This window comes from Chaetura pelagica, unplaced genomic scaffold (genome assembly GCF_000747805.2).
Source record: "Chaetura pelagica isolate M959 unplaced genomic scaffold, ChaPel_1.0 scaffold142, whole genome shotgun sequence".
In the NCBI taxonomy this organism is placed as follows: Eukaryota; Metazoa; Chordata; class Aves; order Apodiformes; family Apodidae; genus Chaetura; species Chaetura pelagica.
The window spans coordinates 649,514-665,348 of NW_009952973.1; the positions used below are offsets into that span (position 1 = coordinate 649,514).

At 41.0% G+C, this 15,835-nt stretch overlaps 1 protein-coding gene across 2 annotated transcripts in view; it reads right to left on the bottom strand.

The window, feature by feature from the left end:
- LOC104387174 (probable E3 ubiquitin-protein ligase HERC3) overlaps positions 1-15,835 on the bottom strand; it is a 48,804-nt gene that overhangs the window by 11,660 nt on the left and 21,309 nt on the right. For both annotated transcript variants that reach the window (XM_009995871.1, XM_009995872.1), the window contains 13 exons: positions 12,462-12,553; positions 11,318-11,448; positions 10,541-10,701; positions 9,966-10,042; positions 9,055-9,179; positions 8,456-8,515; positions 5,934-6,045; positions 5,037-5,226; positions 3,818-3,981; positions 3,413-3,526; positions 2,127-2,150; positions 1,934-2,023; positions 13-183 (listed from right to left, as the gene is read on the bottom strand). In XM_009995871.1, the coding sequence (XP_009994173.1) occupies positions 13-183; positions 1,934-2,023; positions 2,127-2,150; positions 3,413-3,526; positions 3,818-3,981; positions 5,037-5,226; positions 5,934-6,045; positions 8,456-8,515; positions 9,055-9,179; positions 9,966-10,042; positions 10,541-10,701; positions 11,318-11,448; positions 12,462-12,553 (1,511 nt within the window). The remainder of the gene's footprint in view (positions 1-12; positions 184-1,933; positions 2,024-2,126; positions 2,151-3,412; positions 3,527-3,817; positions 3,982-5,036; positions 5,227-5,933; positions 6,046-8,455; positions 8,516-9,054; positions 9,180-9,965; positions 10,043-10,540; positions 10,702-11,317; positions 11,449-12,461; positions 12,554-15,835) is intronic.

Genomic DNA, 15,835 nt, shown 5'->3' on the forward strand with positions numbered 1-15,835 from the left:
GGGAAAACTTACTTTAAGAGGCTTTTTCAAATCAATGTCTGAATGAATGCTCAACTCCCTTAAAGCATCACCGACTAAGTTACTTCTGCGAACGTGGAGTACCAGGAAAGGGCTTCTGGCCAGCAGAGGCTCCAGGGTAAGAAGCATGAAGACGTTCTGCAAATTTGCACCATTTATTGCAACCTGTATAAAAGAGAGGTGTGTAAAACAGCTGCTTCTCAGTTCTTTTCTTTCTACAGAACAAAGCAGGTAACAAATACATGCCCGGTGTTCCTTTCCTCCTTACTCTTAGTTTGGTTTCCCCAGAGCACAAGGATTACAGCTCATTCTGTACAGGGTATGTGCATGCATGCCTCCCTGCCCCACCACCATTTCCCACACCAACACCTTTTGTGTCCACTGATTAACTCACCACATTTGAGCAACAGAGATCAAATTCCTGAACACTTTTCAACATCAGGCAAGTGAGTGGGAATGATACCTTTATTCATGCTCTTACTGAGTTAAGAAACTCAGTGTGAACAGAACCCTGACAAGAGTCAAACTACAAGTGAAAGCAGTATTCCTAACATAACAAGGTGAGGAGTTAGTGGACAACCACACCTTGCAAGGCACCAGGGAACCCACTGCATACAATTCAAAGCTCTCATCTACACAGATATTCTGGTATTCAGTAAGGCACAAAGTCCAGTCAAAGCTTTGACCACACATACTATATTCATTCTCATGCATTGTCCCTACTAAGTGGCAAATTCACATTAGTAAATTCAATTTAAAAGTCAGTATACTCCAAGACAGAAATCCACTGGAAACCAGGTTTCCTCTGTTCCAGCACTCACAGAAATACTGGTTTCTTTGGCCTCTAAGTGATTGTCTTCATAAAGATCTTATCTCTCAGAGTAACAAAACTTTCACCAGCCTGCTGTCTTGCCAAGATAAAGTAGATGTCCTCCTCACAGCAGTGCACTGCCCACAAGCTGGGCAGCTGGAAATATACTGAAGACAGTGGCATAATGAATGGAGGAGAAAGTGACTCCAGCTTGTGAGTGCAGGCCCAGCCACCTCTGCCTTGCTGCAACCACCATAGAAAAGCTAAGAGATGGATACAACATGGAACCAGCACTATGGCCATGAATAACTGTGATGACAGTTTTCCACCCTGAAGGAACCTGACAACTAAGGACCTTGGCAAAACTCATTTCACAGAGGACGGGACTAGTCCTAGACCCCAGCTGCTCTGGATGGGAGACCTGTGCCCAATGCTTTGCCCCTCCCAGGAGCTACCTACAGGAGCAATGCCTAGCACTGCAAGATTTACATTGGCACTGAAGCCAGCTGTTGTTAACACAGCCTAGTTGTGAGCTGGCTTGGCTGCCACCTACAGGGTAAGGATGCTGGAGCTGAACACCTGCCACAAACAGGCTCCTGGAGTGCTGCAGGCCTGTGCCCCTCACTGCAAAAGGGTGGGTGAGCTGCTGACAACAGCAGTGCTTGCAACCAGGAACAGTGTCAGTGGTTCATCTTCAACCTACACTTCAGACAACCACTCCTCCTGCACCAGGCAGAAGCCTGAAAAAAGTGCTCACTTATCTGAAAGATTGTCTATTTTTCCAGCCTTACAGCTCCTCTAATAGACATCTTACTTCTTATCCTTGCACTATCATAATTCTAGAAGCATTTGTTCCCTATACAGTTTAAATTTTCACCACAAACACATCTGGCAGTTCTGATGTTATCAAACTTTATGAAGTGAAAGATACCAAGCACTGCCTCTGCAACAAAGAGGTTCTCCAGCTACTCTGCTCTCCTGTATCACAGAAAGAATAAAGTGCTATACACACTGACTTCCAGTGAACTCCTTTCCTTGCAGGCACCAAAGGAAAAGACAGGCAAAAAGAAAGGGACCAGGAAAACTGGGAGAAAGGAGGATTACCTGCATCTGTAGTTCTGCATCTGTCTGTAACATCTTGGTCTTAGCCTGAGCATCGAAGATGAAAGGATATGAACAGAGTGTCACAGCATCCTGCAAGAAAGGCAGACAGATTGGCTCCTATTTAAGATTGGCTCCTATTTACAGCTTCTGTAGCACTTATTTAAATAAGAGTAATGAAAAACTATTTTCTTACCTGGATGATAGATGGTCTTACTTTCTGTGAAGGAAAAAGAGAAATATGAAATTATGTACTCTTTCAATGTTGTGTCTTAGTTTGTTGGGGTTTTTTTGACAGACTAGTTCAAAAGTGACCCAAAGAAAATTTTTCTCCTCTGGGACCAGCAACCCAGTTTTCTCCTCTTAAAGAAAAGTGTGGGAACTTCCTTTTCAAGAAACCACATGAGTCTAACTCAGAACTTGCACATCAAACATTACTAAAAGGACTAACTGCCACAGAAGCCTGTGCTAGCGTGCCACAAGTGAAACTTACTCTTATGAAGAAAACTACCCTCAAGGCACAAACCATGCAAAACAACAGGACTGTAAGGCTACAGCATGACAACATAAGACCACTCCTGCAATGCAAATTACTCCACTTTAACCATTTAGATCATTTTATTACTGTTTTTAACTACCACTGTTGTATCAATGAGTCAATTTTTGCTTTACTTACTGAAAGTAAGCACAGAGCAGCATTATTTAAATGATGGAAAGTGGGTAACAGGGGACACAGCACACAACATTTAGAAAGTCCATAAAAACACACACAAGAATTGTTGCTACAGTCAAGTTTTACTCCTGCAGCATCACCTGGCAGATGTTTTTTGGTGTTTTCTCACACTTGAGATTCCTTTCCTTGCTATACTTAAATAATCTCATTGGGTTCCTACACAGCATATTCCAGCCCTCAGTTTAGTTATCTCCTTTCTTACACATGGTAAAGTGAGGCATAAAAGAGGTGAAGGGTCTTACCCAAGGTCACCCAGCAGGTTACTGGAAGAGCCAGGAATAGAACCCACATCTCTTGAGTCTTGGTTCAGTCCCCTAGCCAGAACGCCACACTGCCTCCTCTTACAGAGCAACATTTTAAGATCAATGGCTACATTATTCACAATACCTGCCTAAACAGCAGAAGTAAAGGGTAAAAATTATAATTTTAGAATACAGGATTTGGCTCCTGAGGTCTCGATTACATTAAAAGGATCCAGTGATTCAATTAATCCCCTTGTGCAATGATTGAATGAGATTCACATGAATAATCACAGAGAATGTTGCAAGCATTAGGTAAATATCAGTAGCTTCGGTTCTGTTTGACAGCCTTATTATAAGTCAACTTTGTCCAGCCACTGAGTACCCAAATCTGAGAGAATTAATATACAGATGCTCCTACACTCATTAAGGATATTAAAAATACATATCTCTAAAACCAGAGAGACAAACACGGACAGCTATTTTATGATTATACATAAAACCTCTTACCATTCCAGCCTGATGTAAGAACCACACCAGATAATCCTCCTGAATGTCCACCAAACTGGAAATCTCAGGGATATAAAACTTATCATATTCTACATGTTTAACCTTCTGATTCACCTAAGTAAATAAAACAGATGGGTTTTGTTTTTATAAAATGGATATATTCAGCATTTTTCTTAGAACATGCAGGTTTGCTTCCATAAAATTCATTATAGCAACTTGCAACAATAGGCCCAAAAAGTTTTGCACAAACTCATCATCCCTTACATTTTAGTATGAACCAAGAACAGAAAAAACCTCTGACTTCTTTAGTTCCTCCTCACCTGGACTAATCAGAACCAACACGTGGCAAAGGTCAGACAAGACTGAATTGTCTTGTGCCAACACATCCCCAGCCTTTTCTCTCACCTTGTGGAGTTTCTCCAGAAGTCTGAGAGCAGCTGTAATGTAGCTACTGAACAGGACTGGAATCAACAGTGTCTTTCTTCCACTGAGCAGGTAAACCACTGCACCTTTATAGAGGTCCACTAGTCTGAGGAAATATCTTGGGCACACTTGAGACCACCAGTTATCTGGAAAGCAGAGGGAACATTAACATAAATCCTGAATTAAAGGCCAGAGCAACCCATAAACACGGGGTTACAACTGAAAATAGGAGAACATACCTAAAGATTGTTTAAAACAAACTTCTCTACTTCTCTCCTAATTGTAGCAACAGGCAAGTGAGCAGACTCATGTGGATACCAGAAACTTGTAGCAAAGGTATGAGAATCCTTTACTTTCCTGTAAACTAACAATAACAGTGGACTATGTACACTGAGCAGAGGAGGAAACTCAGCTCCAAAGCCTCTTCAAATAAAAAAAATATACATCACTAAACCTTAAAATAAATTTCACTGGAGCAATGCTCCTGGAATTCTGAATGCATTACCTATTTACCTGATAATATGATATTTAGTGTAAGATAACCTTAAGAGGCAGACTAAGATAACCAGAAATTAGAAGATTCAAAATGGCAGAAGAGATGGGGTGTTCAGATTGTGAACAAATTTAAGAGAATAAGATCACTTAAACTTTAAGATACACAAAAAACTATGTTCACAGAGAGGCATGAAAATTTATCTGGAACTGGCTTACTCAATGTAGGTAAATTAGATAAGGTAAATGGTATTAAACTCCCTAGTAAGTGTTCTTTGAAATTTTCTTATACCTCCAAATTAAAAAAATCCCTGACCTGAATTTTCTCTCTCGTCTATTATCCACACCAGCATAAATTCTCTACATTTTATATTTTTGTAACTAACTCACTGTATTTTACCTGTAAGGCAAAGTCTTAATTTTCTCATAGTTCATATTTAAAATTCAAATGTTATATTTATAATTCTTTTACATGAGAACATAGGCTTTGATGGGAGGATTCCTTTAATGATTTTGGTTCCCAGCTGCTTTTTCAGAGATGACTCCTTCATAAAAACACGACACCACAAACAATACCCAATTATCATTGCAACCATCCTAACAGAAGAATTAAACCAACACAAAAACATGACTGAAAAACCTAAAGGCAACACTTTGTGTTCCAGCTGGATGCTGAGAGCAACGTGCTTCTTAAATGCCAAGCTCTTACCTAGAACTTTGCTCGGGTTGGTATCTAGGCGCAGAATAGCCATTGCTAGAGGAAGAGTTAATGTAATATAATACTTCGAGTCTTGGAAGGGTGGGAATTCGGGGAGAATTAGGTAGATCCTCATTGCCTCAACATCTGGTGGTGAACTGGACAGCTGAGGAATCAAAAAACTTTCAAAGCTCTTCAGTATCTAGAGGAAAACAAGACAAAAGAAGGCAACTCATTGTGGGTCATAGAGCACCTACTATGTCAATGATGTGTAAGAAGTGACGAAATGGAAACTAAGCATGGAATGACGGAATGATGAAACTCAGTATGGATGGACTTCCAGATTTTGCTGATGATCACTTAATATTTACAGGACTAAACTCTGATTTTTTCCAAAATGCATATATGTTCGGAAAGGCTTTTCCAGGGCTGGCTAGAGGTTAGTTAACCCCTCTTGTTAAGGTCACACCCTTGCTTTAAAAGTAAAGCCCAGAGTATAAAAATTACAGCTAGAAAATGGCATGTGGAAAAAACACAATTTTATCTCCCAGCTCTGCACTCATGAGAGAAATCCTGAGTTAGACTAAGTTACACAGCCATAAAGCACTCAACTCCTGACAGGCAATAAATGAGCACATAGTCACTATTTACAAGTATAATACACACAGAATTAATTTCTGCAGCCATTTCAAATAAAGTAAATGAAGTAAAACTTTTTAAAAAACAAGTCTTAGCCCATTCTGAGAAGGTGAAAATCACTCCAGGTCAGTGGAGAAGTATCCATTGATACCATGAAGGATCTGGCCTGCAATACAACCCTTCCCAAAAAAGACACTGTTACTTGCATGTTACAGAAGGACAAAGCCTTTGTTTCTCCTCTGAATACCCAAAACTCCCAAAGTGCAATACCTGGTCTAGGAGAATGGAGTGCTGAGAGTTCATCAGCTTCTCAAACAGCACTCTGGTGGAGTTCAGATCAATCCCTGGGATCTTCGGACTGGTTTTAAAATGTTCATCAATTCTTTAAAGAAATCCCAGACAGACAGACTTAAGTTTAAGGAAGAGACACCATTACCTGTGTATTGGTATGACCTGAGTGCAAGCAATGGAGAAATGACCTCCAGGGAATAAGTCAGACTGGAAACAAAGCAGAACTTGGAAACTTCTTGCTAAAGATAAGATGGACAACTCCCCCTTCTGAACTCCTCTGGGTCGTGGTTAGGGTTGGGAAACACTTTATCAAAATCTTTGATTTCCCCATGACTCCTTTACTGCCCTACAAGCCTGCCTAGACAGGTTGTTTTGCTAACAAACCTCTACAATATGTACCTATCATATGTCTCAGGATCCTCTGTGTTGTCTTCATATACACTACTTTAGCAAAACCTGTTTAATCACAACCCATAAGAAAGGGAAGGCTGATGCAGAAGCATACACTGACTGCCATACAAAGCAACATCAGATGAGGGTTCCCAAAAGAACACATAAGATACCTTCCTGGCAATTCCACCAATTCCAACAGGAGAAGATACCTTTTTGGCAGGAGTACCTTTTTTGACATTTCCACTCTCAAATTTACTATGACTAAACAACGACCTCAATCAAAACACAGCACAGATCACATGACAACAGCCTGCACAGGGTCTTTAATTGCAACAAACATGCTGACCTTTATGCTGTGCTTGAAAGGCTGTAATTTACTTAGGCTGTGTTACCCTGTGTAAGGGATAATGAAGGCAAGCCTGCAGAGGACAACAGCCTAACAGCCAGATCTAGCAACACCAAATATCCAGGCCAGCAGGTAAGTTATACAGCTCAGCAACTAGAGCAGGATCAGCATCTGCAAGAGAGGCTCTAAGCACCACTGTCTTCAGTAAAGCTGCACACAAAACCTTGCAGTTGCTAGTAAAAAAGATCGCTACTACAATCACATCAACCTCAAGGATTTCCCAAGTCTGTCACTAGTCCTCTGAGACTGTACTGTATTGAGACACTCTGAAGGAAAAGGTAGCTATTAAAGATGGGATGCATTTGTCAGTTTGCTCATGTGACTTGAAGGCCACGAGAAGCTAAGCACAGCCTCCTGTAGTAGAATGGCTATTTCCATAAGGGCACAGGCACCAGGCTGGAAATAGCTCCTCAGACTCAACCTGTGGTACAGAGCACTGTGATGTGCAGAAGTAGTACTGGAGTGTGACCAGGCGCATGGCCACAGAAAAGCTGCTTTTCCAGCTCACCCTGTGTACCACAATGCTGCATTGCAAACAGATCTATAAAGTATTAAGATACTGGAGGGATATACCAGGGTATTTCTGTCAAGCACACCATAAAATAAGGCTTCACATACAAAGGTATACGGCTAAATACAGCCTCACTTCAGTGTATGGTGGCTTCAGATTTTATCATTCATTTGCTCACAGATTTTCTGTAAAAGTTAAGTCCTGCACTAGCCAAGATATCATTAAAGTGGAAGAACTGCAACTGGGGTGATGAAGTCATAAACTCCACTCATTTCCACATTCAAAGGAGACATGGGACTATTTACAATGACTCAACAACTTGGATATCTCAACAAGTGTTTAAACCGACATGACACAACTCTCCTTACGTAGTCACATGCTGCCTTGTCACAACACTAAAGAAGAAAACATCGGACCAGCAGAAAAATGCAATAACGAGTAACATGTTTTCTTTTTCAAGTTGCTCTCAGAAAATATTACTCAAAGATTACTCAGAGTAACTAAGCTTTTCTTCACCTAGCTACAGGTCACTTACTCATCACATCATCATAAAAAATTCATCCTCCTCCTCATCTTATGCTGCCACCTCCCCAACATTTACAGACATAGCCAACGCAATCCTTCCCAACCCACAGCTTTTGACTCAGCTATGCACGTTACAACCTTGTCACCACCTGGCTGCACCCATTTGAAATTCCTGCTTTTGTAAGCAGGAGCAGAAAAATTTCCACAACCTATATCACCTAAAATGAAAATGCTTCCATGCTGCCCCAGATGTATTTTTCAAAAGCAGCCTCTATTGAAATACAGCTCCACACACACCGGCCCCCACCAGCTGGCTCAGCTGGATAAGAGACTATTTAGATACCTGGCATCACTCACTTCCCTTTATGTTGTATTCCTGTCCCTCTCTTTCAAAGATGTTGATATTGATTTAATAAAGAAAAATAATAGTTGTGACAACTCCAAGGAATCCGTCCCACTTACAGTACAATACACTCACCATGCACTTTCTTAGACCATTTGCCTTCCTTATCCAGCTCTGACCACCCACCTCTTTAGTGGACACTCTCTGCCCCCGTCTCCTGTCTGATCAGAAATATCAAATCCCACTGCAGCAGTGAGTGAAGTAAAGGGATTCCAGTTTGCCTCAAGGGAAAGCCACACTTCTGGACTCTGTTTGCCACTTACTTCTTCTCCAAGAAGCTTCCATTCCAGCATGCAGCTGAGGACAGTATCTGAACAACATTACTATTTGCAGCAGGAAGACAAAAGAAAACACAGATAGAGGTTATGAATTGATGTCCCAGCAAATCTCTTAAGCTCTCTTCCCTTCCTTCTATGGGAAACAACGTTAGAATCACCCCTTCGGACTATGGTTCCTACAGGATCATGTAACACCCCTCTTTGAAAGGAGGGATGTTAGCAGTGCCTGATTTCCACCTGTTCTGCCCTTCTCATGGCAGGTACACAGGGGAAAGAATTTAATCAGTCAGCTCACAAGTTCTTGCTGCTTTTCATGAACTCAAAGCACACAAGGAAGGACAACTTTAAAATCAGTTCCCCACCCACCATTTGCAATGTTCTGAGGCAGCCTTAAATTCCTCTGCTTTTCCTCAGAAGCTCTAACCTGGCAGTCTTGTGACTGGCAAATGTCCTCCCCTTGGATACGATCGAGAACCATGCTTGAAAAGGCTGGTAAATTTCAAGTAAAAGGATGGCACGGAAGCCAACAAAATTCTTTAAATAAAACTTTCAACTAAAGGCTTGTCCAGTGCCACAATACCTACTTGACAGAATTAGAACTGTTCTTTTCTAAAAGCTTTTGCCTCCAGACATCTATAGTTTCATCATTTATTAAACAGGTGTAACGTGTTTCATTTATGGTCCGGAAATCATCAGCAGGCAAGGAATTCTGTGAGAAGATACAGATTTCAGCAAAGATAAAGCTTGTAAAACACAGTTCCTTCTTATTCATAATCTCTGTTTTCTATATATAACTGATAGCTTCTTTAGTGTTGATACTGAACAGGTTTGGTTAGGAAGCTGTGGCATTATTAAGAAGTCCAAAAGGAAAGGCATGAAAAGGTATGGAAAAAACCAAGACCATCATCAAATACATTTTTAAAAAGAGGAAAAGAAAGGAAAAAAAACAAACACACAACAAACAAGACATAATTTCCTTGAATGTACCAAAGCCTTCTTAAATACTGTCATATATTAACTACAGGCTTAGTATATTCATTCCAGACCTATTTCCATGCCTCATGAGTGTGTATCAAACACTTACTGAAAGAAATAACACAGAAGCAGAAAAAACAATTCATCATTCAAGCTTCCATCCAGTGTATCTTCACAAAACCCTTCTGTATGTGGTCCCTGAATGGACCCTGATGTCTCAGGAGAAAAGTGGCCCTTCGTTTCCAATCTGCAAAGGAGACTTGGACTGCCCTCCCTGCCAATCAAACTGAAATCAGTGTCTTCCCAATGGCTCTTTGACACTCCTCTAAAGGAAGGCAACTTTCAGCCACCATAAAAAGCTGTAAATCCCTGCAATAGTTGTCATGACTGGTAAGGTTTGTAAGGCAGAACGGACCCCAGATAAACACTTCATTTTTAGGAGATACTACCAAAACCAAAAGATTAATTGTGAAGATTGAGACAGGGGAGCAGAGTTGAGAAGATACTGTGTTTCTCTTACCTCAAATTTGGAGCAAAGGACAAATGTTTGGTCTCCTCCAGAGAATATATGTTTAACAACGTGATATTTACAGGCATCTGTTTAGGAAAGAGATGTGGCTGTGTTAGAGGTTGATGAATTCAAATTTCTACTGAGCTTTTTCCCACATATTTGCAATGCCAGTGTTTCAGGCTTTATGCTACAAGGAGCACCTGGGTCCCTTGAAGGCCAGACTGAAATCAGTTGGAACTCTAGCACTATAGCACTTTCTTGAGAGGTACACAGGTCCTGTCAGGAGGGAGAAGTTGTAATTTTAAAACTACAATGGCAGTTTTTATTAAAGAGAAAACAAAGCCCTTAGAAATCAGCATAAGTACAATTTCATGAAGGCTCAAGATCACCAAATGTTGAGCTTTGCCATGAAAAGAGAACGGGAGAGGACACACATTAACAGAGAGAGCAAGAGGCCACCCAGTAATTTCTACAGTGCCTTTGGGACAGGAGTATGAGTTTCTTTTGTTATTTAAAGAACTTTCACAGAACAATATCAAGTGGTCTTTAGACAGCCATTGATGAAAGTTGCACACAGTACATACCAGGTTTCCCTGAGAGTTGCCCATTGTGAGCTGCCCAGTGACCCTTGACAGGAGAGGGACACTTAACATTGCAAGTGTGCCCTGTTCCCAGCTGGCCTCTTGTTCCACAGCCAAATGCATAGATCATTCCTGAAGAAGGCACGAAGGCTAAAGTGTGATGTCTGTAACAGAAATGGGTACAAAGTTTGAGCCTTGTTTAACAATTAAAATAAGTTAAAAAAAAAGGAAAACAAACATAACCTAAAACTTATTATTTTTTTCCTAGGCCAGAATCTGGTGCAAAGCTGCAGCTTTAGCACCGATGCTCAAGTTTTGCCACCTGATGGCACCAGTTTATGAGACGCAGAACCTCAGATGGAAGGGACAAAGAGCAGCATGTGCCAGCACACGGATGGTTTCAGGCTCACAAACAGAATTAGCTTAGTAATTTGCTAAGCCTGTACATATCAAAAGGCAACAACAGAGCACCAGTGTTACTAAGCCTCTTTTCCTGAAAGAGGCTGGAAACTTGTGACCAAAGGGGGTGCTGCTCTAAAGTCTTGCTGAATTATTAAGGTGGAAAGGCATCTTTCACCAGGTTACAGCACAAGGAACAACTCCAATTAAAACCCAAACTCCTTTAGAGAGCCTTCAAATTCTAATGGGGAGCAAAATTTAAATTAACTTGGTTTTGATACAGGATACAAAAGCAAGACTCACTCCCCCTATTTACAAGACTCACTGTCAGCATTTAACTCCACCAAAGAAAATTTCTGACTGCACACACACAGGACTCACCTGCCACAAGCAATCTGGGACACTTCACTGCCCATCAGCTCAAGAACTCTTCGGGGGTTCACTTCATCATTCATGGAGTCATGTCCCAGTTGCCCACACGAACCTGCACCGAACGTGAACACCCCTCCACTCTGTTAGCAAATCAAACAGCATATTCTCCATTTAGGGACCCATAACCCAGCATTTCTCTGACTCCAGTCTCAGTACAAGCCCACGTTTAGGCAGAGATTGCTGGGGATTTCCAAAGGATTTAGAAAAGAAACATGGATTCTGACAATGCAGCTTCCAAATGGCTACCTTGTCACCCATCAAAGACTGAGAGAATTCTCTTTAGATAGGTCTGCACTAGTCCAGCTTCCCCAGCCATCACCAGATGAGTATGAAATCCCAGCAGGTTTAAACATGGCTGAGGAGTGCCCATTTCCACAGTACTTTACACCAGCTCTGTTAGTCAGTGATCAAAAGGATTGTGACCTTCTTTCTTGAACAGAAGCTTCTATGTAACTGATCTTCTACAGTGTTTTTCCCACAGGAATCCCAATGTCAGCTGTTTTAATTCATTTTACAGTGGAAAGCACTGAGGCATCAAAAAAGGAAGCAACACCTAGCAAGTGGCAGAGGCAAGGTAAGAACTGAGAAGTGACCTACAAAATTCTAGTCCTGTGCTCTGTCCACTAAGCTATAGACCACTTGGAAACAGCAGGTTTGAAACTGAAAACCTCTTGAAAATGCTGTGAGGGATCACTAGTATTTCATTTTAACACCCATTCTTTTTTACTTGCATTTCATTCTGATGCACAATATAATTCTCTATCTTCCAACAAAATGCTATTTTCACCCCTTTGGATATATGTTTGGAGTTTTTTTGCTCAAAGCTAATTTCTTCAAGCGATTTGACCAAGTTTTTACTATTCGTTGTCAAGTGTTACTAATATCTTCATCTTCCAAAACAACAATGGAGCATGTTGACAATGGATCTCAGAATTATAGTAAGGCTATACTTTCTGATTAGTTTCTTTTACTGAGGTCAGGTGGAATATGTTAAATCTGTTATTTTCTACAATTATCTTTTCTACTGAGGAAAGTAAAGTGCAACTATCAGGCATGTGAGTTAAAATCCAGGTTGTCAGGTCAGCATCTTTACCTTTGTCAGAACTGCTGTGTGTTCCTCTCCACAGCTGATGTACACAACCTTCTGAGACCGCAACAGCTTCACATGACAAGGGGATTCTCGGTCTGCATTGAAGACAAAGAAAACATAGGAGCTGTTTCATAAACACAACCCTGAATGTCTGAGAAAACCACCGGCAGTTCGATTTTCAGATGTGGTCTAGGTGTACAATGGAAGCTTTAACAATAGGGGGGAAAAAGCCATGCCCTTCAGTACTTGACTGCTGCTTTGCTCCTCTAATTCTTACAATATTTCTCCTGGCTTGAACAAAATTGACCAGAGTAAGAAAGCAATCTTGTAAAAACTCAACACACACTTGCAGTTTTTGGGAGGTATGATGAGTGCAGCCTAGCTACTACCACCTTCAGCTTCATAAGCCATTCCAGACTCCTCTTCAATGACTGCAAGCATTTGTCTCCAAAACATTGCTTAGACCTTTTCCACACAGAACAATCCTGACACATGGGAGATGCCAGTGCAACACACATGACAAGCTGAATCCCAAGGTATATTTAAATGTCTAGCTTTCCTTCTGTTGTCATCCTTTAAGAAGATCCTTGCAAAGAAGATACTTGCAAAGGCTAATCTCTGCCAACCATTAAATGATGCTTTTCTCCTTCACTCTGACATTTTAATCATTAAAAGTGGATCTCCCAAGGATGAATACACTAAGCAAGATTATACATTTTATTAATATAAAAATAAAATTAAAGCTAAACATTTCAACGAGCAGTAGGCACCCAAAAACAGTTAGCTATTGAGTGAGCATCCACTTACTTCATACCAACAAAAAAAATCTGGTTCCTACCTATCTGTAGTAGTGGTCTTTCTTTTAAGACTCTCACCTAAAGATCTGACAGGTGCTTTTTTTTTCTGGGTAGTGAAAGGAAAATGGTCACATTTTCATGGATTTAAAAATGAGAGCAAAATTTTTATTTATTGTGTTCTGTATTTTAGCACTCTGATCTTTATCTTGACAGGAATTATACTTCTTATTGCTACAGCATAATTGTTTAAATAACAGTGCTGCAGACTACTCATGTTTGCAGACTTTGCTGTTCAAGTTCACTAAGTATAATTTACACTGACTTACCATGATTCACTTACCATAAATACCAAGTATTTACTACAGTGTCCCGTATTGAGGGTAAGCAGAGTATGATCCCTGGCCAACACAGTCCCACAAATAGATGCCCGTTATACGTCCATCAAAGATTAGCTCCATGTCAAAGCAAGTCCCTCTTATATAAACTGCAGCTTGGTTGAAATTAGAAGCATTTACCTGTCAGTCTAAATGGACAGAACATGGCTGCTCTTACACAAGATCAGCTCTAGCTTACATGTAGCACAAGAGAATAGACCAAGAGCATTTTTGAGAGAACACAAGATATGCAACAACTCCTACAGTTGTGTTTCATATTCCTAAGAGTGTAAAGCAAGATAAAATTACACACACAACATTTGAGCATCCCTTTAAAACTACACAGTGTTTTTGAGTAATCTCTTTAAATACATGTTTCAGTTGGTAGGGTGGGCTGTCAAAACGCATCGTTCCATTTATAGGTACACAAAATGCAAAGTAATGTTTTCTCTTGCCACACACATATTTACAGGCATCAAGCAATGCTAACATTTACAAATCTATAGAAATATAGCATTGTTTTGGTTGGAAAAGACCTTTAAGATCATTAAGTCCAACTGTTAACCTTGCAAACTGTCAAATCCACCACTAAACCATGTCCCTAGGCACGACATCTACAGTCTTTTAAATACGCTCAGGGATGGTGATTAAACCACTTCCCAGGGCAGCCTGTACCAGTGCCTGACACCTTTTTCTGTGAAGAAATTTTTCCTGATATCCAATCTAAACCTCCCCTGGCACAACTTGAGGCCATTTCCTTTTGTCCTATCAACTTGTTACTTGGGAAAACAGACCAACACCACCTCACTACAACCTCCTTTCAGGTAGCTGTAGAGGGTGATACACTTTTGCCTCAGCCTCCTTTTCTACAGACTAAACAACCCCAGTTCCTTCAGCTGTTCCTCACAGGACTTATGCTGTAGATCTTTCACCAGCTTCATCGTTCTTCTCTAGACACACTCCAGCACCTCAATGTCCTTCCTATAGTGAGGGGCCCAAAACAGAACACAGTAATCAAGGGCAGATTCACCAGTGCTGAGTACAGGGGCACAGTTGTTTCCCTACTCCTGCTGGCCACGCTGATACAGACCAGGATGCCATTGGCCTTCTTAGCCACCTGGCCACACTGTTGGCTCATGTTCATCCAGCTGTCAATCAACACCCCCAGGTCCTTTCCTGCTGGGCAGCTGTCCAGCCACTGTGCCCCAAGCCTGCAGCATTGCCTGGGGTTGTTGTGGCCCAAGTGCAGGACTCAGCATTAGACCTTGTTGAATCTTACACAATTGGCCTCGGCCCATTGATCCAACCTGTCCAGGTCCCTCTGCAGAGCATTCCTACGCTTACGCAGATCAACACTTGTGCCCAACTTGGTGTCCTCTGCAACTTTACTGAGGATGCACTCAATCCCCTCACCCAGATCATTGATAAAGATATTAACCTCATGTACTCACCAATGCAAAAGAAACTACCCATGCATGGTAGGTATCACATCCACGCTCAGTAACTTGCCTAGATATTTAAAGCTACTCAGCAATTATGCAGAAAACTATGAAGAGGTTGATTTAAAGCTCCAAAGAAAATTTTTCACTCACTTGCTTTTGTAAAAAAAGTTAAGAACATGTTAACAACAAGCAGGGGAGATCTGGGCTTTTCAGACTAGTGGTAATGTCACTAATGCTAATGTTCACTCTTAAGCCTTATTTATAAACCTATCTTCAAGTCTTGTTGATGGCTAGGCTTGATTAAACATGGCCACCTAAAAAAAACTACCATTGACCCTGTGTGTCTGGAAAACTGTACAACCAACAAATGAGACAACATTTTATAGGACTGAGATACTCTCTGTTGCCATCATTTTGTAACATGCAGTTGCTCACCAGTCAAAAGCACACTGGCAAACAAGGGGATAGGTTCAGCCTGCTGTTCTGGTGGGACAGTCTTTGCTCCACATCAACCTCAAACAAAATGTGGACAAAGCATTTTTGAGAAGAGGAAGATAGGCTATGAGCACTTCTTCGATGCCTGCATGTTGACACACTTGAAAGATCTTTCTGACCTTCCTCACTTCCACTAACATCCACAAGGGGGAAAAAGTGTTTCTGTTCGTACTCTGAAAAGCCTGTAGAATTCATCAAAGGCTGTTCCTCTGCCTTCGCTTTCAAGAGAAGTTGTTGAGGGTTACACAGCCGCTCAGTAAAAATATACT